Source organism: Lissotriton helveticus, chromosome 7 (genome assembly GCF_964261635.1).
Source record: "Lissotriton helveticus chromosome 7, aLisHel1.1, whole genome shotgun sequence".
NCBI classification, from domain to species: Eukaryota; Metazoa; Chordata; class Amphibia; order Caudata; family Salamandridae; genus Lissotriton; species Lissotriton helveticus.
This window is the reverse complement of record NC_136068.1, coordinates 1357209242-1357235597: the sequence shown is the minus strand read 5'-3', so window position 1 is coordinate 1357235597 and position 26356 is coordinate 1357209242. Positions and strand designations below refer to the sequence as shown.

General features: G+C 45.1%; 1 protein-coding gene across 2 annotated transcripts in view; it reads left to right on the top strand.

Moving 5' to 3' along the window:
* LOC144770276 (bMERB domain-containing protein 1-like) overlaps window positions 1–26356 on the top strand; it is a 499712-nt gene that overhangs the window by 114408 nt on the left and 358948 nt on the right. For both annotated transcript variants that reach the window (XM_078654667.1, XM_078654666.1), the window contains exon 2: window positions 5882–6002. In XM_078654667.1, the coding sequence (XP_078510793.1) occupies window positions 5882–6002 (121 nt within the window). The remainder of the gene's footprint in view (window positions 1–5881; window positions 6003–26356) is intronic.

Below are 26356 nucleotides of genomic sequence, written 5' to 3'. Positions count from 1 at the left end.
ATGACTATGGACGTGCCTTCCCAGTGTGTTCTTGTGGTTTGAGTGGTGTTTGAGTGTCTGCCATTTATTGAAGTATTATCCTTCTACCTATGTTTGGTACTCTTTTGTAACATGCACACGCCACTTTTCTCTTGTCACACACTGTTTGCTACCTCCTTCATTCTGATTGCTTTGGATACTTGCACAAGTGCCACCATTGCCTACGTAACGTCTTTTCTTGTGTTTGAGTGTCTGCCATTTATTGAAGTATTATCCTTCTACCTGTGTTTGGTACTCTTTTGTAACATGCACACGCCACTTTTCTCTTGTAACACACTGTTTGCTACCTCCTACATTTTGTTAGCTTTAGATACTTGCACAAGTGCCACCATTGCCTACGTAACATTTGTTCTTGTGCTTGAGTGTCTGCCATTTATTGCAGTACTATACCTCTACTTATACTTTGTATGCCTATGTAACTAGCACACATCACTTTTTTTTCTCCTCCTGTAATGTACCGTTAGCTACCTCTTGTATTTTGTTTGCTCACAATTGCCACTTTTACCTCATGTAACTTAACGTTTGCTTTTGTAATTTGTTCACTTGTAATTTTCTCCTCATGTATCCTTAACGTTCCTATGGTGAAGCGCTCTGACACCTTCGGGTAAAGTCCGCTCTATATAAAAATGCATAAATAAATAAGGCAATACAGTCAGAGAGTCATTGGACCCAGGGTTTATAGGTTCATTAAAGTGCACTTTCGACGTAAACGTGGCGCAGTTAAAAAGTGATATGGCGACAGTGGGTTACTTAGCATTAAGGCACTGCTGGAACTCAGCCATTATGCGATCTGCTACAAGATCGCGTGACTTTCCATGCTACATGTTATATTTTATTATAATTTGTTAAGCGCAAACAATTAGCCGATGGTGTCTAGGTGCTGCACGTAGAAGCCGCTGTATTAACAATAGAGTCAGTATGGGTTTGAAACATAGATGCATTATCTGTTTCTCATATAATGTATTTTACCCAGCGTGATTGCTGGAAATTTGAAGCTCCCCCCCCCCCCCCCCCCCCCAATCTTACTGAGCAAACGGCGCCCCTGAGACTTGCCTGGAAACCATGGACATTTCCTAATTACATGGACTCTTTGGTGCCCTCCTTGCAACATTTTTAGCAAAAGACCTATCATCTCATCACGTGGTAAAATCTTTCTCTTAGGGAACTCGTTTGTGTGCTAAAATGCAGATCTCCGTGTGCGGCCATCTGCACATAATAGACCTCCCTTCTTGCTGTTTGTGTTCAATCCCCGCCTGGCCACGCCCCTCTGGACCTCCTATGCAAAGGATGGATGATTGTCTTCGGCACTGGTTGTGCACATTTCAAGGCAGCAGAGCCCCTCCTGCAGCGGGCGCCGAGCCGTCATGCATATTGCATGTGTGTGCAGGCCCTGCATAAGCCAGTCAGCCGGCCCTGATGGTAATGCAGGTAGCGGAGTGTGAAGTGGGTCAGGGCGCAGCGGAGCTGGGGTGGAAGGAGGCCCAGCCTGCCTGTGTCTGTCAGAGCAACGTGCCCTCGCCAGAGGGAAATGTGAGACTTCATTTGCACAGGGGCTGCTTTATTGCTGCGGAATAATAGTTATCAGTGAGCGAACTCAACGGGGTAATGATATTCGAGCTGAGGAGGTCCGACTGCTCCCTCGTTGTCTCTGGGTGGCAAAGATTTTCACGAACGGCTAAACCACTCTGCAGGCGCGGTGCGTCCATTGGGGCGTAGGGGCGAAGCCCCACTAAGCCCCATGGACCCACCACGTCGTCACTAGAAGCCAAACACAATTATTTAAAAAAATTGCGCTATCTGCCGGCCGGGAAACCGGGAGACACCCGACCTTCCCGGAGTGCGCAAGGGGGGGGGGAGGATCGGGCTGCTGCAGCTGCGCAAGTGTATTTTTGGGCACAAACATGCCCGCGCATGCGCAGATCGTTTTCTTGTGAATTCCCCCTTAGAGAGAGGACCAGGGGGCGGGCCGCAGCCCCCGGGGTTACACAGGGCGACTGGGCGAGGAGTCATGGTGCCCCCCCAGCCAATCCTGGCGCAGGATTGGCTGGTCACTACATAGCCCGGTTACATAACCCCTGACGGATAGCACGGCCGACTTTGGTGCTGGGAAACCAGGTTCGAGCCTCTTATCAAACCATATAAATGTATACATGACTTACTTTGGTGTTAAATAAATAGATATTTTAAAAAGCAAATAAAAATGATGTTCCCACTAAGGTGTGAAATTGGTGTCGAATAAATACATGTTTTTAAAAACAATTAATATTAATCATGTATCATTGGTGCTGGAGTACAAGGTTCGAGACTGGTATTAAACACTGACAAGCTGTGTGCAAGTTATATGGTCATAAAAATACATGAATGATGGATGCAGGATGGGTGGATGGATGGATGATGGATGAATGATGGGTGGCTGAATGGATGGGTGGATGCATGAATGAATTATGGATGCAGGATGGATGCAGGATGGGTGGATGAATGAATGACGGATGCAGGATGGATGCAGGGTGCATGAATGAATGATGGATGGATGGATGGGTGGATGCAGGAATGGATGCAGGATGGATGATGGATGGGTGGATGGATGGGTGGGTGGATGGATGGGTGGATGGATGCATGAATGAATGATGGATGCTGGATGGGTGGATGGATGGGTGGGTGGATGAATGAATGATGGATGCAGGATGGATGGGTGGATGGATGGATGGGTGCATGAATGAATGATGGATGCAGGAAGGATGGATGGATGGATGGATGGGTGCATGAATGAATGATGGATGCAGGATGGGTGGATGGATGGGTGGATGGGTGGACACACGAATGGATGCAGGATGAATGATGGGTGGATGAATGGATGGGTGGATGCATGAATGAATGATGGATGCAGGATGGGTGGATGAATGAATGATGGATGCAGGATGGATGCAGGGTGGATGGATGGGTGCATGAATGAATGATGGATGCAGGATGGATGGATGGATGGGTGGATGCATGAATGGATGCAGGAATGGATGATGGATGGGTGGATGGGTGGGTGGATGGATGGATGCATGCATGAATGAATGATGGATGGATGGATGCTGGATGGGTGGATGGATGGATGGGTGGATGAATGAATGATGGATGGTTAGATGGATGGATGGATGGGTGCATGAATGAATGATGGATGCAGGATGGGTGGGTGGATGGATGGGTGGATGCATGAATGATGTATGGATGGATGCAAGGTGGTTCGGGCTCGCTCGCTGCGCTCGCTCGCTGCGCTCGCTGCAATATGCAAATTAGTTTACGCCCCACCACTTTCAAATGTCACCAGCCGCCCCTGGCTAAACGTGTGAAAACGTGTGGAATCCCGGTGGGTGCATAACTGCCACGTGACCCCACGACATGTAATATATTTAAACTTCTAGCCAACCATGGCTTTATACGAACAACACTTTGTTGAAACTTGAATTGCCATATATTGAAAACTAAACGTCAAGCCCCAGAATGTAGACTACCCATAATGCCCGATCCCACCCTGCCTGGCATAGGCCATATGCTGGTTTGACCCACTTGTCTGAACTGGGGTGGCAGAGTGGGCTAAAGAACGGTGATAGACTAAATTCAGATCTGTTGACTGGGTGTGAGTGTTTGATTGGTTCAGATGCCCCGTCCATCACCACCCCCTTTTGTACCAGGTTGTCCCACTGGCCGCCGCCGATATGCCAACCATTCAGGTCAGCAAAGACAAATGAGTATCGAACAGGGCGGGCTTTTGGCATGGGCGAGCTGGGCCAAGGCCCGGGTGGGCGGCTAGCTTCAGAGGGGCTCACCCAGCTAATTAGCAAACTTTAATGTTTGTTCTTCATTCAAGGCCGCCTGCGGCTCCAGGCTCTCGTTCCCTTCTTGTAGTTTTTTGCTCTCAGCCTCCCTTCTCCCTCTCCACTAGGGTCTCACTTCCAAACTGTGCGCCAGTGGAATGTAGCTCGGGTGTGGCTGTGGCATAAGTGATTCCGGTGAGAGAGGTGGGGACATGTTTTTCCAGGTCGGTCACTGCTCTGGGGTAATCCGCATGACCTGGCCGTGAGCACCGAAGGGCACACCCAGAGATCACTGCAGAAGCAGGGCAAAAGAGGGGGACAGAGATACGGCAGGTTGGAGTGAATGTTGAAGAAAGTACACTGTCTCTGGTTCTCCCTCATGCACAGCATATCTACACCTCAAGGAACATTCCATTTTTTTGTTGCAGTTTAAAACTTGTATGTAGCGCTAAATCAACCCGAAGGTATAGGAGCGCTTTACATGAGCACGGGTTACATTACACAAGGACACAATTTTTTTAGTTTTTTAGTCATAGGAGATTTATGTGATTTACCCAGAATCACAGGATTTTGAGTCTACCACGAGACTCAAACTCAGTTGCCCTGTTGGCAGCTCTGGCCATAAGGCCACATCATCTATTCACTGGTGTGCAGCTTCTAGTTGTGTCTGTATCATAGCAAGGGAGGAGCAGCGGCATAGCCTAGAACAGTATGCCGAAGGCTGGATGGATGACCAAGGTTTGGAATGTACTGTTCCCATGAGGAACAGGTTTAATACTAATCTGCATCAAATTGGCCCTGTCTAAATTCCTGATTAAAAAACATAAGTTAAGACCTTTTAGTCAAACGAGGATGACGAAAAAATAATAAATCCATAGGAGACTAGACTCACGACCCCCAGACCCAACTCTCAAGCCAAGAATTCACTTATTTAGGGTGTGTCACACACCAACCACTCCTCCCTCTCACGAAGCTACACCTCTTGTGAAGAGGTGCATGTTCCTTACCAGCGCTGCACATAATGGTATCAAGAGTCAGGATAGCAGCAGCTAATTTTTAAGTCATGCTCACATAACAGATACAACCGTGCCAGACAGAAAAATAATAGTGCTGCGGCTGTACCGACTTCTGCTAAGTAGTAGTTCCTGTTACACAGATTTAAAAAAGGCAAAGTGGAGCAGTGGATCACATTAGCCGCTAAGTTCCATTCCAGGAGAGCGTTTGACTGCAAAGCCAAAGATGGATGAATGCATCCCATATGGCAGAGAATAACAAGGCAAATAAGTCTACAAGGCATGGCTACCCACAATGGAATGGAAGGGCACTTCAAGAAGCTGAGGAAACCTTCATAGCATACAATTTCTTTTACATTTGTTTCATTTTATTTTAGAATGCATTCACCAAAGTGCTGGGCACAACTACACAAATCAATACCTACTTAAGCAAGGTTGCGTACATTTTTAAACCATATAGTTATTGGGAAGCTAGTCAAGAAACTTGATCCTGGAAGGCAAAAGAAATAAGATTTACTTTCTACATGACTCTGAGGATTGAGAGCGCAGCAGAGACAAGAACCAGGTAGGAAATAGAGTGCTTCTAAGCCAAGAGGAGACTGGTGCAGCCCACTGAGATCCCCTCCCACTGTACTAGGTTCCGGGCCAGCGAACTGCATCCACCCCTAGCCACAGTGGTAGGTTCCACAGTACACCCGGATTTGGATCAACCCACTTTGAGCTTTACAACCTATGGGGGACAGTCCTACACTACCGAATGCCCACCTTGTAGCACAGTTGAGTGCATGCTGCTATTCAGGGTTATTATGAAAAGAGAGGATGTTTGTCACTACTTTTATTAACATTGTACTGCTTCTTTAAGTACTTTTTTCCCCAGTGTGCCCCGGGGTAGCCATCAGTTGCTGTCTTGCTGGGGTATACCTATGACTTGCTGCATGATCCCATTCTGACACCTACATGGACCTATTATGCTCCTGCTTGCTTCTAATTCCATTTTGTTCTTTGTTTTGTTTGTTTTGGTTTCAGATGCAGATATCGTATCCATGGCAGACTCCACAGCAACAGTGGATGATATTGAAGATGAGCTATTCAAAATCGAACGAATCCGAGAGGTTCTAGTGAGGCGGGAGTCTGAGCTGCGATATATGTGAGTACTGGTAGCTTCCCGCCACTGATGGTGGGCTTTGCTGCAGCAGGAAGTATTTTCAGTGTGGCAAATTGTTGTGTCTCAGTCTTGTCAAAGTTCCTCCTTGGCCTCTCGGTAATAAAGTGCTGTACAGTAAGTATATTCTGTTTATAGAGTCACGGATTTCAAGCTGGGAGAAAAACACAATGACAACTATGCCAAAATTGATGGAATGCTCAATGAAGGAAGACGGTCCTGTTGTGTCAGCCATTTAATTGCAACAAGTGCCAGCTGAGAGTGGGCTTAAGGCCGCATTTGGAGGTTTTCATTTTCCGTTCCTTCGTACCACCAAAAGACCAGCCTTTGTGGTAGATACCATTGTGGTCTATGCCGCATAAGCCTTTGCATACACTCTCTTACCCTCTTTCCTGAAATCATTTTTCCTCTATTGTATTTGTTGCACCTTTATCTGGATCTAATGGTATTGCTTTCTATAACAGCACCTTAAGTAGGAGACCCTAAAAAAATGGTTCTCTCTTTTGAGTGTGTAATGTGAAGTTCAGGTGTAAAGGACTTTTAATTATGGAAGGTTGAGCCCTCACCAACGACGCGTGGTCTGCTGTGTCATTGGACACACTCCTTGTGAGCCTGGATATCCACTTTAAGTTATGAAATGTAAAAGGTGGTTAGGCAAGTTGTTTCAGTGGGGGAAACCCACTGTTTCACAATAACTGTGACAGAGCTCATACTGTCAGTGGGTCACTGGCCCTATGTGTCCTTGAAACAATGCAGAGAATCTTGATCTACAATATGTTAATCATTTACTGTATCCTATCAGCAATTGTGTGAGAGTATGAAATGACTACTTCATTCTCTTCTCCCTTCAACTACATTAAAACATTCGTGGGGCACAAATCATAAGCATGCCTTGCCATTAGTTTATCAAATATTGTGACTTAATATTTGACAAACGTTGCCAAAATAGTAAATAGAAAATAGTGAGAGGATAAAGACTTCAAAGTGATAGAGTGGAAACAAATCAAAGTGATAGCAAAAGAAAACTTCAACATTCTAAACCTCCAACAATTGCTATTTCACTGTCTTCTCTATGTTTACACTATACTAAAGTACATCTATAAATATATAGAAATTAGAAACCAAAGAATAGATAATTACATCCTGATGAAGACTTCCCAGCATCAGTTATGCAGGATTTAATCTAAATCCCTAATCATATATAACTTGAAATCGTAAAATAAAATTTATGAAAATATGTAAAAATGAATGCAAATGTATAAGTCCCTAAATTAATAGGACAACTAATTGCTAAATTGAACGTTCTAAACAATAAAAAACTATTAAAACAAATCTAAAATGAAATGTATTAACTCACATTAGAGCATAACAAAATAAATGCATTTCATGGTCAGCCCAGGTGATAGGGCTTTATTTAGCTCCATACCAGTAAACAAACATATTTGGCACAACTGATAACTCGCTCATTGAATGTTAGTCATTGTTCATGTTATATGGTTTATGTACATGGCAATAAGCACTGGCTTTGCAAGATTCCCGGGGCAATTAGTACAGTTAACATGTACACCTGACTCTACATACATGTTTCACAGGAGAATTATTTTCTAGAGTGTGAATGCACTGCTAGATCTTCCTTTATCCTATGGTTACAATTGTCCACTTGTAAGTGAGGAAAATGTTTCTGTTATGGTGTTTCAAGACAGGATGTCTTTTGTCTGCAATGACAAAGTTGTCTTCACTTTTTCTATATGGAAATGTTGCTCACTAGCTAAACAGCCAACAAAATGTAATTCTACGCTAGTCTTTCAAAGTTTCATTGTTATATAAACTTGCCAGTTTTTATCTCTCTCTCTCCACTTACTTTTATTAACTGAATTATACTCTGTTCTTGTCAAGTATTATAAGTCTCTTCATTTGAAACATCAATCTTCACTGAAAGCACTTGGCTATATGGTAGATCGTTATCAACCGATGTAGATAAAAGCTTGAGGCACAGAAGACATTGTATCCTATATGTATTAATATGCTAAAAATGAATTGTTGACCGAATAATGTACATTGATGGTAAATGAAAGTCAACTTTACTATCAATATTATGAGGGATGGGTCCACAGTCAATTATAATTAGGGCTCCCGGTTTTGTAGTATTTATTTTCTTGACAGTTCCGTCTGTATTTATCCATATTTATTTTTTGCAAATTTTATCTGTATTTATCCAATTTTATTTTATGCGAAAATGAAGCAAAAATCGTACATTTCCACATTTATTTAAACAATAAATGTAAACTCTTATCTGAATGTATGACAGATTTTAATAATATAAATCCGACTGATCATAAATCAATGCACATATTTGAAAGTATGAACATTTTTGTAACAACCTTTTGCAAATCTACTGGAGTTAAAGCCTCATAGCAATAATCTATTTATTTATTAACCGCTTACCTGTCAATCTACACAGCTATATTGGTCTGACAATCATGATTGCCAGTATTTAGAATCACTGAAAAAAAGAAACTAATTTCCGTTTTTATCCACATTTACATAGAAATACAGACAGGAAAATAAATGGTTTTCTGTCTGTATTTATCAGTAAAAATCAGTAAAAACGGAACGCAGGGAGCCTTAATAATAATTGTGCCTTATGGGGATCTAGAAACAACCCTGGCATTGGTAGACGACATAACATTTCTCATGAGCACACTATCAATTAATCAATCAATCAAAGCATTTATATAGCGCACTACTCACCCGGAGGGTCTCAAGGCGCTGGTGGGAGGGGGTCCGCTACTGCTCGAACAGCCAGGTCTTGAGCTGCTTCCTGAAGGCGAGGTGGTCTTGGGTCAGGCGGAGGTGGGTCGGCAGGGAGTTCCAGGTTTTGGCTGCTAGGTAGGAGAAGGACCTTCCTCCTGTGGTGGCTCTTCGGATGCGGGGGACGGCGGCGAGGGCGTGGCTGGTCGATTGAAGCTGGCGTTTGGGAGCGTAGAAGTTGAGGCGGTTGTTGAGGTATCCTGGGCCTTGGTTGTGTAGGGCTTTGTGTGCGTGGGTGAGGAGCCGGAAGGTGATTCTCTTGTTGACCGGAAGCCAGTGCAGGTTTCTCAGGTGTCCGGAGATGTGGCTGCGGCGGGGGATGTCCAGGATGAGTCGTGCTGAGGTGTTCTGGATCCGCTGGAGTTTCTTCTGGAGTTTGGCGGTGGTTCCGGCGTAGAGGGAGTTGCCGTAGTCCAGACGGCTGGTGACGAGGGCCAATACCTAAGGCTACCTCCCTTCTACATCTCTTAACCTGGAATTTGGCAGTATTAAATTCCACGTTAAATGACCCAAATCGGGGGGCAGTTTGTTGATGGCTATAAAATCTGCGCATTCCAGAAAGTGTGAACATTAGATCCTATGAATACTTAACAAACAGTATAGAAGCCTTACCTTCAGGGGGAGGGAGACCCTCTAGTGGTCTTTTGATCTGGATAAAGATGTTGTTAAGATATAAAATCAAACAGTTAGACATTCCCTCACCTGATATATTAGGGCTACTCATAACTCGATCTTTGAGCTCTCATTTTATGATAATAACTATCTATAATTGTAGTGTCCTGACGAATAAAGAACCTTCCACATTACACCTTCTGGAGAGTTTTTTAGCTTGCATTAAATTTAAATGTACCGTGCTACTGGCGGGAGATTTTAATGGGAGCAACGAGCTCTTGTACAGATTGAATATCTCACTGAGCAGTAGGATGAGGAGTGAGATGCACATTTCTGAGATTCTCCTATGAATACAGTAAGAATAAGTTCCCCTTTATAGATCTCCTGATATATCCCTAAGAGGGCACCCTGGAGACAGAGTCGCACATGAAACCCATGGACTGAAATTCATTACTTTCCTACAATAGGTTTCATACCAGAGCATTAAGAGATAACTTGCGGGGGACAGTTCCTTCACATTATGTGCAATTGTTGACAAGTGTCCAAATACAATGAGCATGCACAAGTTATCTCCTCACAGCTGATACATAGAGATTACCCTGAGCATTTAGTGAGTATTGCAGCCAAACGAGCCAGGAATAACACCTGTGCCAAAAATCACACAGACAGACTAGTTTGCGTTAGTACTTTCGGTAGTCACTCTACCACTATTAAACGTGTGGTGCGCAAGAATTGCACCAACGGAATAAAGGTAACTGACTTGTCAACAACCTCTGTTTGCCGTTAGACGTAGCCAGACAGACCAGCTGATGCAGATGAGACCTCTTTCTCCTTGGACATCTATTCGAGACATATGGACTCCACCATCTGTCAGGGGTCACTTTCCATGTGGATCCTGTGGGGGTTTGCACCAAATCACATCACACATCTTGAACTAGGACTCAGTACTCCAAGGGAGTTTCAACATCATACCAACTGTAACAGTGACAAACTCATCTGCATGATTAAATGCCCTTGTAGCCTATGGTATGGAGGGATGATGACCAGGAAGATCAGGGTATGCATCACTGAACACCGGAGTACTATCAGGTGTAAATGGAATTCTACTTAGTGGACAAGACATTATGTAGAGACTGAAAACACTGTAGATGAGCTTTTTTTGACTGTAATAACCAAAAACCTATTCAGCATATAAAAAAAAGCAATATATTTTTAAGAAATTATAAACACCATCATCTGTTCTAGCTGCAGTTTTCCTCCTACTGAGGCTGTGCCATCAAGTTTACCAGCAAACGCAAATTTATGTCCCTCTTTACAGTCATATCATGTCCTTTTATCTTTTTCAACGTTTATCTTAAAAATATATTTGATAAACCTGGAATTATGTATAGCCATGTTCCTTTCTATGTTTTAAATCGCTAAAGAAGTCCTAAACTAAATGAGGACAAAATATGATGGCTGCAATTGCTGTTAATGCTTTGATAATGTGCATATAATGAAGATAATATTAATTATTGTATTTCTAACAAAGCATCATTTGGTTTTGAATTCCAAGAAAAGTGTGCAACTCTAACTGATGTGAAGAGTGGTATTCTTTGTATGAATTAGTATAAATGGAATGAATGCTGTGTGCAAAAATGTAGTAATATCACACATTTAATGTATTCGTTTTTAATGAAAAAGAAAGAAATTTGAATAGATTTTTTGTAAAATATAAACATTTTAAAATAAATTACCAATGTTAATGAATATTGACTCTTGGTTGGAGGTTACTCTGAGATAGGCAAGTGTCATGGATAAAGAAAAAAATCTTCAAAAAATAAAGTGCATTGAAAATAAATGTGGGATGAAAATCTGTGTAAACTAGGAAAATGTTGTTGTGTAAGCACACTAGAGAGTTTTAAAAGAAATTAACAAGACAGAAGTATATATAAGGGCGCTTTGTTTTCTTGGGACATAGGGCCTACCCCTTGTGTTAGTGAGTTTTATATAAATTGTGATAACGGGAACAGTATCAGAAAGATCACACCCAGCATGAAACTCACTCTTGCAGATCTGGGGTAGGTAGTGGCAGCATACTTCTATTTTCAGAAAAATGCAATTTTCTTCAACACTTAGTACAATTCTAGAGAAAAAATTGTCAGCAGATGTCAAAAGACTCACTACTTGAGACAACTTGTTGGTTTGTCACTTGTTATACTTTGGTGTCAGAGCTAACTGATTTAGCTGGTTGCAGAGAATACCTCCTACTTAACTAGCATAGTCAAAACGCAAATGATGTATTTTGTGACCACTTCTTCTTGGTGTTCTTTTAACTCTTAAAGTTCTAATCCTGTGGCGTAATATTCTTGATGGTGAGGATTCCATTGTCACTGGTTAAGTTCTCTGCTCTTTTCCATTAGGCCCTTTCTTTCTCATAGTCTGAGGACCTGTGCACCCGAAAGGTGGTGTAAGGCAGCCTGCTTAGAGCGCCACCAAGTGTCAACACTTCATTAATTGAAAAGGCCAAATATGCCCTTTTAGGTCTTGTGAAGCTAACCTCCTGTGTTCCATACTCAAATACTGGTCTTTGAGTCAACTTCTTCAAGCCACTGGCTCGGAAGAGTGTGCCCCTTCCAACCATTGGCTTGAGACATTGCCAAACACATCTTGGATCAGCCTAGAAGAATATCACCATCATGCTATTGGCTATTTAGTTATTTTCTTCTGTCTTCTTTGAAATGCTTCCATTTTAAGTCCTTTTGTGTCTGAAAAATACGATGTTATTACACTTTGTCACAAATTCTTCATTATATCCCAAAAAATCTTTTTGATTTTTTTCACTTCAGGACACATGAATTCACCTTACGGCAAAACAAACGACTCGCTAGGGAACCCAAAGGATCATTCCTGTAATGATTTGTATCACAGAATAATAGCCATTGCGCATCTCTTGCAACCTCTGGGCCTCTAACAAGATTCAGCAAAACTGGCAGTTCCCCTACTTGGTCGCTGCTGACATAAAAAAATTCTGTTCACCTGGCATCAATGGCAGAGCAAGTAGGTGTGGCTTATAGATCAAAGTGCAAGCTAGACATGGTGGCTTTGCCAGTGCTTGTTTAAATGTGGAAGGGGCACTCCAGCAGACAGTTTTCTGTTTTGCCAGGTGTGCTGAAAGTACTTGCACCACTCATCCAACGCCCCACAACCTTCCCGCAGAAGGGAAGGGCCTGGTTAAAACTAGCTGGCTGTGGTGACTGGTTACACTTCCTACCCACGGGTCTTCCACTGGCCTCTAGCCCCTGAGAAAAGCCTCAGATTCCCCAAAATAAGTGAGTGGCCTTAGCTTTTCCGAGGCTCCAGCCTGTGGTGAATTCTCCCTGGAGGTAAATCAATCCTTTCCTGTCTTGTCAGTAATTTTAGAGCGGCTTGTCTCAGTGAGGCCGTCTGGCAAGCTGAAGGGCGCGATAAAAACAGGAAGGAAATGAATGGCTGTGAACGTCGGGTTAGTGCATAATAACACCCATCCTACACCAAGGCGCCTCCCTAATGCAAAGGGACTGTTCTGATTGATGCTGCTTCGCGCGCGCTGATCTTTCCCGCCCTTCTACTCTGCCATGTAGATTGACTTTTAAATTACAAATGGCAGTGCGCGTGGAGTGACCGCTCTGGTATCTTTGTGGAATAGGCCGCAACTGCCCCCCCCCCCCCCCCCTGCCTCGAGCTCGGATCTGAAGCTGTCATCGGGGCTGTGCTGGGGCCTGATAGCTTCATTCCATGTAACAAACAACAGGGGGCAGATTTGCAGGCCCTTGTGTTGCCAGTGCGTCACTTTTAGTGATGCACTGGCAGCGCATTTCTCTGCCCCATATTTACAAGGACAGGAAAAACCACCCTGCGTGGCTTTTCCTGTCCTTGTAAATAAGGCCCCTTTACAGGCAGCACTTTCGTGAAAGGGGCGTTCAACGGGTTTCGCTCTGGGTGTTCCCACGCAACACCCTTGGAACCAGACACATTTCCAGATTTACAAGAAATCGTAAATCTGATAATGCGCCTGAATGCTATGCCACCCCAGGGGAGGCGAAGGGAAGCGCAACGAGGAGAAATGTATTCATTTGTCCTCGTTTTTTTCCCCTCTTTCTATGCGTTTCTGCTTCTTGCACTGCGAGAAAGCATGGGGCGACGCTCCTCCACCCACATGGAGGAACCGCCCCTACATGCACATAAAAAAAAACTTTAAATAAAGACGTTTTACAAGTTCCATGTGTGTGATAATACGGCACACATAGAAGTTGTAAAACGCCATTTCTGATTGTTTCTGTGCAGGAAGGGAACTCTTCCTGCACATAAAAAATCATCCCAGTGACGCAGGCATCCTTGCACCATGGTGAGCATTGCAGCAGTTTGTGCGTCAGCGCAGGGGGAAGCACAGAGATGCGACATATTGTTGTAAATATGTTGCATCTCTGTGCTTGCAAGCTAACACAGCCCGGTGCAGCGAAATGCCTTGCTGCACTATGCTACATTAGTTTATTGTATATCTGCCCCAGGGTGCTGGGGGAGCCGAGTGAAACATGGGGTTTCATCTCAGTGTGCACCAAATCTGCCTATGAATAAAAGTCATTTTATTCTGTGGCATCTCAGCTTCTGACGGAATCAGAATCTGCCGTCCCGCCAAGTATCACGTATCGGGCATTAGACTAACGCATTTCAGTGTGTTGCTTCGCAGCACTGCACTGAAGTGCTATGTCACGCATTATTGGCATAGCGCTTAGCTGCGGTTGTGTGGTACAGGTCATGGAAGTGTGCTACCCTCTCCCGAAATTCCAAATAATGTGCTTCTTTCGTTGGTGACGTTAGCAGAGAGGGGAAGAAGTGAATGCACCTCAAAAATGCTAGGATTACTTACAAGTAATCCCCGTTCCTAAACAGTGGCGGCCTGTGACTTTTAAAAGTAGTAGGGTGTAAAATTCGGGGATGAGTTTTATGTAACAAGCGAAGCGAGCAAGCTCGAATTTAATGAGGGGAATTAAGTAGGTTTCTCCCCATGAGAAATATTTGGCAAATGGGGCATTTTAGAGCTAATTTCAATAAAGAATGTTGTGAGACAATGTTTATAAACGAATTCTAAACTATAGTTTTGAATTATTACATTATTTATGAGCATTAAAGACTGCCCAGTATCTTAGTGCATTAAATATGTTCAACTGTTACTCTAGTGCGCAACTGTACAGTGCCACTTCTAAGGTTTTTAACTGTCATGTTGGGATGTTCTTTTCATGAAGGGCATCTTGAAGTACTGATCTCTGGTTTAACATAAAAACTGACAAGGGTTATTTTAAAAGCAAACGAAGCTAGAATTATCCCCACCCTATTCGCCTTGCCCTATTTGCACTCCAGCGAGCTCAACCAGTTCAAAACCCCTCTGAACAGGAACTCAAGCAACAAAGTCCTTCGGCATAGGCTTTCTTTGGCCTTGTCAGAGTGGTTCAGTGTGACAGCTCTCTACAACAGGCGCGGTGCGTCCATTGGGGCGTAGGGGCGAAGCCCCACTAAGCCCCATGGACCCACCACGTCGTCACTAGAAGCCAAACACAATTATTTAAAAAAATTGCGCTATCTGCCGGCCGGGAAACCGGGAGACACCCGACCTTCCCGGAGTGCGCAAGGGGGGGGGGGAGGATCGGGCTGCTGCAGCTGCGCAAGTGTATTTTTGGGCACAAACATGCCCGCGCATGCGCAGATCGTTTTCTTGTGAATTCCCCCTTAGAGAGAGGACCAGGGGGCGGGCCGCAGCCCCCGGGGTTACACAGGGCGACTGGGCGAGGAGTCATGGTGCCCCCCCAGCCAATCCTGGCGCAGGATTGGCTGGTCACTACATAGCCCGGTTACATAACCCCTGACGGATAGCACGGCCGACTTTGGTGCTGGGAAACCAGGTTCGAGCCTCTTATCAAACCATATAAATGTATACATGACTTACTTTGGTGTTAAATAAATAGATATTTTAAAAAGCAAATAAAAATGATGTTCCCACTAAGGTGTGAAATTGGTGTCGAATAAATACATGTTTTTAAAAACAATTAATATTAATCATGTATCATTGGTGCTGGAGTACAAGGTTCGAGACTGGTATTAAACACTGACAAGCTGTGTGCAAGTTATATGGTCATAAAAATACATGAATGATGGATGCAGGATGGGTGGATGGATGGATGATGGATGAATGATGGGTGGCTGAATGGATGGGTGGATGCATGAATGAATTATGGATGCAGGATGGATGCAGGATGGGTGGATGAATGAATGACGGATGCAGGATGGATGCAGGGTGCATGAATGAATGATGGATGGATGGATGGGTGGATGCAGGAATGGATGCAGGATGGATGATGGATGGGTGGATGGATGGGTGGGTGGATGGATGGGTGGATGGATGCATGAATGAATGATGGATGCTGGATGGGTGGATGGATGGGTGGGTGGATGAATGAATGATGGATGCAGGATGGATGGGTGGATGGATGGATGGGTGCATGAATGAATGATGGATGCAGGAAGGATGGATGGATGGATGGATGGGTGCATGAATGAATGATGGATGCAGGATGGGTGGATGGATGGGTGGATGGGTGGACACACGAATGGATGCAGGATGAATGATGGGTGGATGAATGGATGGGTGGATGCATGAATGAATGATGGATGCAGGATGGGTGGATGAATGAATGATGGATGCAGGATGGATGCAGGGTGGATGGATGGGTGCATGAATGAATGATGGATGCAGGATGGATGGATGGATGGGTGGATGCATGAATGGATGCAGGAATGGATGATGGATGGGTGGATGGGTGGGTGGATGGATGCATGCATGAATGAATGATGGATGGATGGATGCTGGATGGGTGGATGGATGGATGGGTGGATGAATGAATGATGGATGGTTAGATGGATGGATGGATGGGTGCATGAATGAATGATGGATGCAGGATGGGTGGGTGGATGGATGGGTGGATGCATGAATGATGTATGGATGGATGCAAGGTGGTTCGGGCTCGCTCGCTGCGCTCGCTCGCTGCGCTCGCTGCAATATGCAAATTAGTTTACGCCCCACCACTTTCAAATGTCACCAGCCGCCCCTGCTCTACAAATGGCACATTGCACATGTACCGTGATTTATCATCATGAGAAATTCTGCACTGCGGTTTATGTTCAGGAACAGAACATTCACAGGGCTACCCACCTACATTAACCTACCATATCTGCATGCACATATATAAAAATATATAATATAATATACATATATTTGAGTTTTATACTGTGCCTTCTTGATCTGAAGGTATTGGAGCACTTTAACAATTGTTTTTGGGGGGGGGGGGCTGAAACTTTAAGCAATAGGCAGAGTGGAGCTGCAGGGGCTCTTAGAAGGAGTGAAACAATAACAAAGCCCCATTAACATGTAAACTGCCTTTTAAATACCTGTGAAGTGCTCGGGTGTGGCTGTGTGTGTGCCCGGGAAGCTGTCTCATGATCCCCTTGAGTCCAATGGGTGTTGCGCGCTTCCCCTCTCCCTTATCCCCGTATTACAGACGGCCACCAACTTTGCCAAGCCTCTGATGAATGTATATTTTAGGCTCTTTTGTGGTAGGCCGTATAATTTTTGCTGCACTTCAAATATTGCCTATGTTTGTTATAGTTGGACACATGCCTGCGATTCTGTACCAGTAAAACGAACTTAAAGCGGTATCTAACATGCCCATCCTGCACCACCTCCCTTCGTGCACCGGGTTAATCGAGGCCAGGCGGTGGTACAGCACATACAGCGGGTTCACAGCTGATGTCCTGACTTACGCCAAAGGTCCATTGCACGTGCCCAGTGATCTCTTTCATTTGAAAAACACTTTGCTTTTCCTTTAATAATGTACTCCACAATGCACATGACGACAGACCGGCAAAGTTATGTTTCTATTCAAGTGCTTAAACAAGAAAATGTGACGCTGAGACTTACAGATACTGGCTGCCAACGGGTCCGTGTCTCCTGGTGATGCGAGAGTGTCCGTTCCACTGACCAATTCCGAGGACAAGGCACCAACAAACATGTGCTTGCATTCAGGACTACCTGTGACAAATTGAAAATGGTGGGATCTATGCCTCTGAATGATGAACAGCTGCTCTCACACAGGGTGGGAGACTCTAACGCCCCAAACCATGATGCTGACAGCGTCACTGGCCTATAGAGAATACTGCCATAGACTACAATGGCAATGATTAATTATGAAGGGCTTCAGAACAGCAATCCCTGAGTGCGTCACAGTTAAGAAAATTGATTTATTGCCTGGCTTCCGTCTCCTGCTTCAGAGCGAGGCGGGGCAGGCAGCCAGGGACAGGCAGCCCAGACTTAAATACATCGATTTGTTTAGCGATATGATCTTATCTCTAAATAAATCAATATATTTAATATTTGCACATTAACATGAAGGAATATCAGGGGGCGCAGCCCCACAGCTCTAATGGAAAATCTGCCCCTACAGCACACTTTCACCATGGGATAGGACAAGCAGGAGAGTGGCTCAGTGAGCTCAACGTTCATTTGAGGTCACAAGAACAACCTTTGCAAAGCAGATCGAGTTGTTCTTCTTTCCATGGTCAAGTTGAGTACCATGAATCGCCAAATGGCAAAATCTGCTATTTGTACCCCTCAATCCAGTAAGAAATTAAGGGGCTTATTTAAAAGCCCCTTGCGCCGCCGGTTCATCACATTGCATGACGCACTGGCGGCGCAACCTGTTGTCCAATATTTACAAGAACACCTAACGCCACCCTGCGTGGCTTTACGTGTGCTTGTAAATATCACCCCTTCTCACACAACACTTTGCGTATTGTATTTATGTAGCCCTAACTACTCCTGACGAGGCGTTTAAGTGCTTTTCGGCGACTATCACGCTACAGTGGAAGCGTTGGATTAGTTAAAAAGACATATGAGGAGTTTACGTGAGTGGTGAATAGGCTGGCCTGAAAAGGAGCATTAGACAGTAGTCGTCCTGCATAGCTCCCAAAAGATTAAATCATGAAACGAGGGAGTGGTAGAAATGCTAGCCTCTATCAGAGCCATAATTCTCACAAGCAGTCTTGAGATGGTTATATACACACCTGCAGCCACCGACACTTCTTTTTGGGGACCAGCACTTATTTTTCCTCCTCAAATATTTACTGAAAGAAAAACATACAGATCGGAAAGACAGAGGAAGAGAAAGATGACAAAACCGTCGCAAAGGGAGAGAGCAGAAACCTGCAGGAGTGAGATAAAAGAGGAGAGACTTTCTGGTAGTGAATTAAAGAGGCATGAGATGGATTTGAAACCACCAGCCTTGGTATTTGGCGCGCCGACGTTTAATTACACTGGTCACAGGTTTCTGATCCAAGAATCGGGCCCAACCACTCATTCTTTTACAAATTAAGCACTGCCTACAACCATTCTGTTTTCGGCAGCTCAAGCACAGGGTAGCAAGGAAGAGAATAACAGCTTTGGGCCCCAGAAACTGTCCTTGGAAACTGTACCATTGATCTGAAAGAGGTCGAGGATAATGGGCCAACGAGTCGGCTTCCAGCAAGGCTTCCATTTCTGTTAAGAAGCTGAAGGGTTGATATGTCCAACTATTGAACTGTTCTAAACCATGAAGAGATTAAACTATAGTGAAGGTTACAACAGCTGCAGTGCCTCTGACCTACCAGAAGAGGTACTGAGAATAGGGCAGTCAGGGACAGGAGAGAAACATACCTGCTCCAAATGTAGTTCCGAGGTTTGACAGCATAGCTGCCAAACAGACCCTCTTGCTTCCATTATGTGTGTAGCAGAGTTTAGGTTCACTCTTTTTTGCCATTGGTTTACTCCAACCAGTGTCCTTGATACACTGGGTTCATACTTCGTCAATCACATCTTGGCTCAACCCAGAGGAGTATTTATCTGTCAATTAATGCTATTGGCTGTTCGGTTGTTTGCCGTCCCCCACTCCAGTGCGTGCAATAAAGCCTACTTCACATCTGCAGTCTTCTCTGTTCACTCCTGCTGGCTCCCTCCATTGTGTCTCTGTTGTTTCTCTCCCTCCCTGTGAGCTCCTCAATCCCATGTTAACCCACCCTGTAGTATCTTACACCAGCAGCGGCCCGTGCAGGTAAGAGCGGTAGGGCGTTGGGGTGGGTGGGAGGGATTTCAATGGACAATGACGAGGGAAAATTAAATAAATAATTTCCCATTGTCGCCTGTCGAAATCCACCCCACCCGGTCCCACCGACCTTACCTGCACGGGCCGCGGCTGTCTTACACCCACCCTTCTACTTGTCCCTTCCTAGTCACCACTCTCGTTCATCCCTCCTGTCCCACTTCCTTCCCTATGTGCCCCATCCCTTCTTTAACCTGTCGGCCACCCTCTTCCATTCCCCCATTCCACCTCTCCTTTCTTCACCATATGCTCACAACTTCCCGCCCCCAGGATATCCTCATGCACTTTTCCATCCCAAACCCACTTTAAGGTGTGTGCATTTCCCTGTTGGAAGGTTCCAATTGTAGCCGACAGGACCCAGTATTTTTGTTTTTTCTATACTGAAGCCTCCCTTGCCAATAATATGTTCCTCTTTTGTTCTATTACAAAAGAAGGTCAGAAGGAAAGGTAGCTTTCATTATAGTTCTTATTTTCTATGTTATACAAACTAAAGAAGGCCAATATGGAAGATTCTATTGTCATCCGAAAGTGTTTTAAATGGCAAACATCCTATACAACGCAGGATGAGCCACGCATGGTGTTTCACCGCAAGCATAACAACGCTTGCCTGAACCACACATCTGCCTTAACACGCATACGCGTGGTTTAGGCAGATAGCAGTCTTCCGGATAGGCAGGGGAAAGGGAAGAGGAAGCGCTGGATCAGGAAGCTCCGGACACGGACAGGTAAGTGGGGCTGGGGACAAGTTTGGGGGTAGTTGTTACGGGGTGGGGGTGGTTTTAAGGCTCATTTAGGTTTGGAACGGGGCAGAGTTTTAGGGTTCTGTGTGGGGTAATTTTAAGGGCTGGGGCCGGGTTTGGGGGTGGGTCATTTTTAGGGGTGGGGTTTGGTGTTAGGGTTCAAGGTGTGGGGGGGTCAGGCAGTATTTTTAGAAGAGGTTTGGGTGTTAGGGCTCAAGGCTGGGGGGAGGGAGTCAGGGTAGTTTAAGTGCAGTGCGGGTACGTTTTAGGGCTCAGGGTGAGGGGTCTGGGTAGTTTTTGGTTCGGGCAGGGTGGTAGGCCTCAGAGGAGGGGAAGGGGTAGTTTTAAGGGCAGGCCGGGGTCGGTTTTAGGCCTCAGGTCGAGGGGATGAGGTAAGGGGATAGGATTTTAGGGCATTGGGTGGGGTGGGGGTGGAGCGGTACTGGTGATCTTTACCACCCATATCCCTTTAACAATCATGCCTTTACAGCAAAATTGCATGGTAAAAGGATGTGTGGTAAAGAAATGCGTGGTTAAGACACATTCGTTGTTGGGATCGTGTTGTAGCGTGGTTCAGCCATGCCTGCTTCTGTCATACAACTGTTATAAATAGAAGCAAAAGAGGACTGTATCGAAGTCAAAGGACCCTTCAATATAGTCTGATTTTTAATTTCTCTCTCTGGGTTCAATGTGATTATGCTGCTTGATTTAGGACATTGAACCTAGACCTAGTGGCTTTGCCAATTGTTATTTTATTAGAGGAATCACATTCCTTAGACCTTGTACACTGAATGATCAGTTTGCCACATAGTTTCAAGAGGGCATTTGCCAATCTTGGAGCAGTAAATGTAAACAAGCATTTACAATGCAATTGGTAAGAACCCTGCTCCCTGTCGACAAATTGATGAAGGCCCTCTATACTAACAAACGGAAGCATACACTCACTGGCCCCACGGCGCACACAATCAAAATTTGGCATACTGCGCAAAGAGCGTTGGGTTGGGTTGGGAAGGTGTATTAACACTTGCCACTCCGCTCTGGGAGACACGTAGACTGGGCACCCTAGTTAACACCAAAGGGTTCAGACAATGGGACCTCATAGGTATTACTAAAATTGGTGACCTTTGCGTACGGGGGGAGATCCTCACTTTTGCAGCATTACAAGATAAATACAACATGGGAGACAATGAACATTATCGGTACATTCAAATTAGGCATGCTCTCCAAAGCGTAATTCCCCACGGCACCAAACTGGCAGAGTCCTCAGCCCTCGAGGACAGACTCCTCACAGACCACATGGATAAAAAAGCCATTTCACAAACTTATCGCAAGCTGGTCAATAACCAACCTGACCACACATTGATTCTGAGGGGAAAGTGGCAAACAGACCTGGGGAACATAAAAGATTCTGAATGGCTTGACGCGCTGGCGTCGGCCCGAGAAGCGGCGATCCAGTCCAGGCTTAAATTGATACAACTTAAAGTGCTACACCGGGTGTACTACTCCCGCACCCTCCTACATAAACTCGGGCGCACCCCAGATCCCTTCTGTCTTAGAGGTTGTGGGCACATAGGAACATTTTATCACATACTGTGGGACTGCCCCAAGATACAGTCATACTGGGACCAGGTAACGATAGGCATATCGGAGGTGGGAGGGACAGAGGTTCCACGGGACCCCCGGTGCTGCCTACTAAACATTTGGCAACCCACCGATCTCAACCTAGCACTGCAAAACTGGGCTACACTGGGCATGACACTCGCAAAATGGAATATTGCCAGGAATTGGGGCTCGGTATTACCGCCTACATTACAGAAGTGGGAAGCAGACATGGACATAGCCATGGTAGCGGAGAGAGCGGTCTATACCCATAGAGGATGTCCCAAAAAGTGGACTAGGATTTGGGGGAGGTGGAATGAGTCCCGTGGGAACATATGCGATACACCATACACTAGGAGGACCCCAGATGACAGCCCATGAGGGGTGGAGAGACGCAATGAACAATGTGCAGGCTGTGTACGGGGTTTGAACTATGGAGAGATCGTACCGGGCCCGACGTTCCCGGAGATATTATAGTATTGCGGGGACATGATGGACTGACATAATTGTAATGTACTATTGAGTGCTCTGATTGATTACCGATGGAGAAGATTGTAGTTTAAAGGTGTTGATGGAATTGTAATTGTATGATTATGAAATGCCAATAAAATTTATAAAAAAATAAATAAAATACAATGCAATTGGTATCGCCTTTACGCAAGTTTGAGCTATTGGGATTGTAAATGACAATGCCTTTTATTTATGTTTTGGTTTTTAATGCCAATAGATTAAACTCTTGCAAATGCGAGACATATTGCATCACAAATGCTTGTTCCATTTCACTTCACGTACCTTTCCAATGGTGTGAGTGAGTGTGCACTTTGCACTCCCTCCTGTTAACACTCGGAGTACACTGCCTCAGGACCCGTGATGCTGCAACGCTGGCGCACGATCCCTCTCAAAAATGTTATACTCGAAAGAAGATATTCCCAAAATATACAGCAGACAGAAGTCATATATGTGCACATTAGCTGCACAAAAATACAATTATTAAAGCAATATTTTAATAATCAAATATTGCCTTAATATCCAGGATACATAAAATAAGCAACAAAGTTAATTAAAATAATTTGAACCATTGCAGTACCTCTGAAAGCATGCTATTCCGTAATTTTTATTTCCTTGGTGATATTGCAGCCAAAACACACCATAGGTGTTCTCAACAGCCACACTCCAAGTGAAATCATTGGGAAATTTTGGCAAAATATTACCTGTAATTGCGTGAAATGCAAATCCATCCTTTTGCGCTATATTTTTGATGTAGGGATGGTTTTCTCACAAAAAAATGCAAAAAAGCCAAATGACAGCAAACAACCACTGCCCCCATTCTATTGTTTCTATGTGTTTGTGGTACATTTTTTCCACGAATGGCGTGCTCTGAGTTAATTTTTATCCTGAATGGCACGGAATTCAAGAGCGACTGCCCCCCCCCCCATCTTTCCCCTACTTCTATTCACAGAAGCGTCTTCCATTGATCAATAGTAAAACCTGTTATTTTCAGAGCATAGAAATGGCAAAACTGTGGTGCAATGCACTATAGAAAAAATACATTAATAGTATCAATAAAACGCTGCCAGTCACATGAACCTGCCAAAGCCTGTTACCACCATAAAGCACATTAGCAGGAGCTATACAGTCAGATCCCAACAGCCTGCACACAGGCATTTGATCTTAGACACCCTGCCTGTCTCTGGGGTAATGTACAGGCCCTACGTGGGCTTCGCAGTAACAATTAAAATACATGTCCCCTAAAATACACATCAGTGGGGTGTCAAAGGGAGGAACCCACAGGAACGCGCAGGTAGTAGTAATCTACCAAGATCAGGGACACGTCTCTCATCTAGCATCGATCCCCATGGATTCAGTGGCCCGAGTAATCCTTTGAGATCCCAGCTGCCTGCGCACACACTGTAATCTTGGACACAGAGCTTCTGCTGCGGGCAATTGCTCAGTAAAACACACCTGGTGACAGAAATCCATGACTGAAAGGTTTCGTGAATACATAATTAGCTGCATGTGACATAGATTAACCCCCACAACGTCCCCTTGTGTCCATGTAGGACATGTCCTCGCGGGGATGTAGCTTTCCAACAGCGCTGCCTGGGTGTCTCCTGAATTTGTATTTGTATTTGGTATTTATAGAGCGCATATATCACCACAAAGGTCTCATAGCATTTGCTAGTACTCAGGACAGACTGGATAACGTGACAGCCAGATGGAAAGGACTGGGCTAGAACAGCCAAGTTTTGAGAAGTCTACGGAACTTCTTGTGTTCTGTTTCCAGGAGAAGGGATAAAGGCAGTTTATTCCAAGTTTCGTGTGCTAACCGGGAGAAGAATCTACCACCATTTCTGACAGAGCGGACCTTCGGCACTGTCAGAAGGTATTTGCTATTGGTCCTAAGGGTTCTTGCCTGTTGGCGTATAGTGAGTTTTTTAGCTAGGTAGTGAGGTCCTTTGTTATTAAGCGTCTTCTGCACCAGACAGCACAGTTTGAAATGGATCCTCCTTTTGATTGGAAGCCAGTGAAGGGCCCTTAGCGCCGCTTTTCCGCCGCGAGACCGCGGCGGAAAAGCTCTAATATGGTGGCGGTGTCTATCAGACACCGCCAGCCATATTAGGATTTGCATTTTGATATGCCTTTCCGCGGCGGCAATGTCGCCACAAAAAGGTATACGGTCTTTTCTTTGAGGGCCTGTTGCGGGCCCCCAGGGTGAAGGGGGGGGGGGGGGTGCACATGGGGGGTACCTATGGTACCCCCCTGCATTTGCATGCACGAAGCGGCAGGCACCGCGCGGTGCCTGCCGCTTTGTGCATGCAAATGCACTGCTTGCATTTTTAACATTGCGGCGGGTGCTGCTTCAAGCAGCACCCGCCGCAATGTTAAACATACAGGATTTGACTGCCAGGGTGGCGGTCACATCCTAATTTGCACGGAGGGACCGCCGCTGCTGATGGTCCCTCCACCTCTGGGGTGGCGGACGGACGCAGGTCCGTCCGCCATCCTAATAGGGCCCTTAGTAAGGAAGAAATGCTCCCACTCTTTATATTTTAATGTAATAGAGACAATAAGTCTTCAACAACAGATGAGACCTAAAATAATAAAAAAAAAACAGTAATAGTATCTGAATTTGACTGCACCAGGACTGCTATACTAGCAAATTAGAACACAGCGGAGGAGCGGGAACGTGGGTGTACCTTATATGCGTATGAGAGATGCCTGCATTTCTTCTTTTCCCTACATTAGATCTGCAGAGGGAAGCTTGCACACGTGGTTATAAAATGCCACGTGTGTCAGAAGCAGGTGTTCCTTCTGTTTTGGAAGGGAGCAGCGGATCCGGTCTCATCTCTTCAGGGTATTTTCTCGTATTCTGACCATAACAACTGAGCATAGGCAGACATCTTTCTGCTTCTACTGTCGCACATGACATCCTGTCGGGAGCTCGGAACCCTGAGGGCCCTACAATGACCTCTGTATCTATGAAGCAACCCTTAACTTTTTAACTTCAGTCCCAGAGAGAGGGCGGTGCCAATTCACTCATTGGCTGTGTCTCTCACTGGGTTATTGTGACCTGCAAGAGATGACCGTCCTGTTATCGACCAGATGTGGCCTGGAAGGTGGCATGAAAACAGCTACGTGAGCGCACAGTATCTTGGGCCCTGTAACCAGAAAGTGCTGTTTGTGAAGTTATGTTCATTTAGCGCTCCGCACAGCAGCTATCCATTCCAAACAGTGGGTGTGGTAAGTGGAAGCCACAAAATCATTCAAAACATGTTGGTATCGAGCTAACAGTAACTGAGCCCCATTTATCGACTGCTCTTGCTGCACACTTGCATACAGTTAAGGACCAACCGACCTTCCGGAAGATGCTCCAGGCCTGTTTTTTTCTGGCTGACACTAGGACATGCACACATACAAGCAAGCACGGCTTGAGCACTGGTGGCGCCCAGTGCGACAGTCTTTTTTGGCACCCTCCCTCCCCTCCAATGACCTCCTTCTCCACGAATTTCCTCACCACCACCCTCCAACAGTGCCGTCATCTCTCCATAGCCCTCCCTCTGACATGCATTTAATTTTTTTATAGCGCAGGCCCCCTTGCACCCACAGTGCAAGGGTGCCTGCATTGCAAAAACAACCCCCTGAGGCATTTTCCTCTTTCTATTTGTGCAGCACACATAGAAAGAAGAAAAACAAGGAGAAATAAACATATTTCTCCTTGAAATGCCTCCCCTGCGGATACATAGCAGTTTTTACACATTCCCAGGTCTTCCATGTATGGCAAATCTGGAAATGTGTCAAAATCCATGAGTTTTGCGTGGGACCACCCATGGACCACCCCCCTGAGGAAGAGTAACACCGATTTGCGATGTGTTTC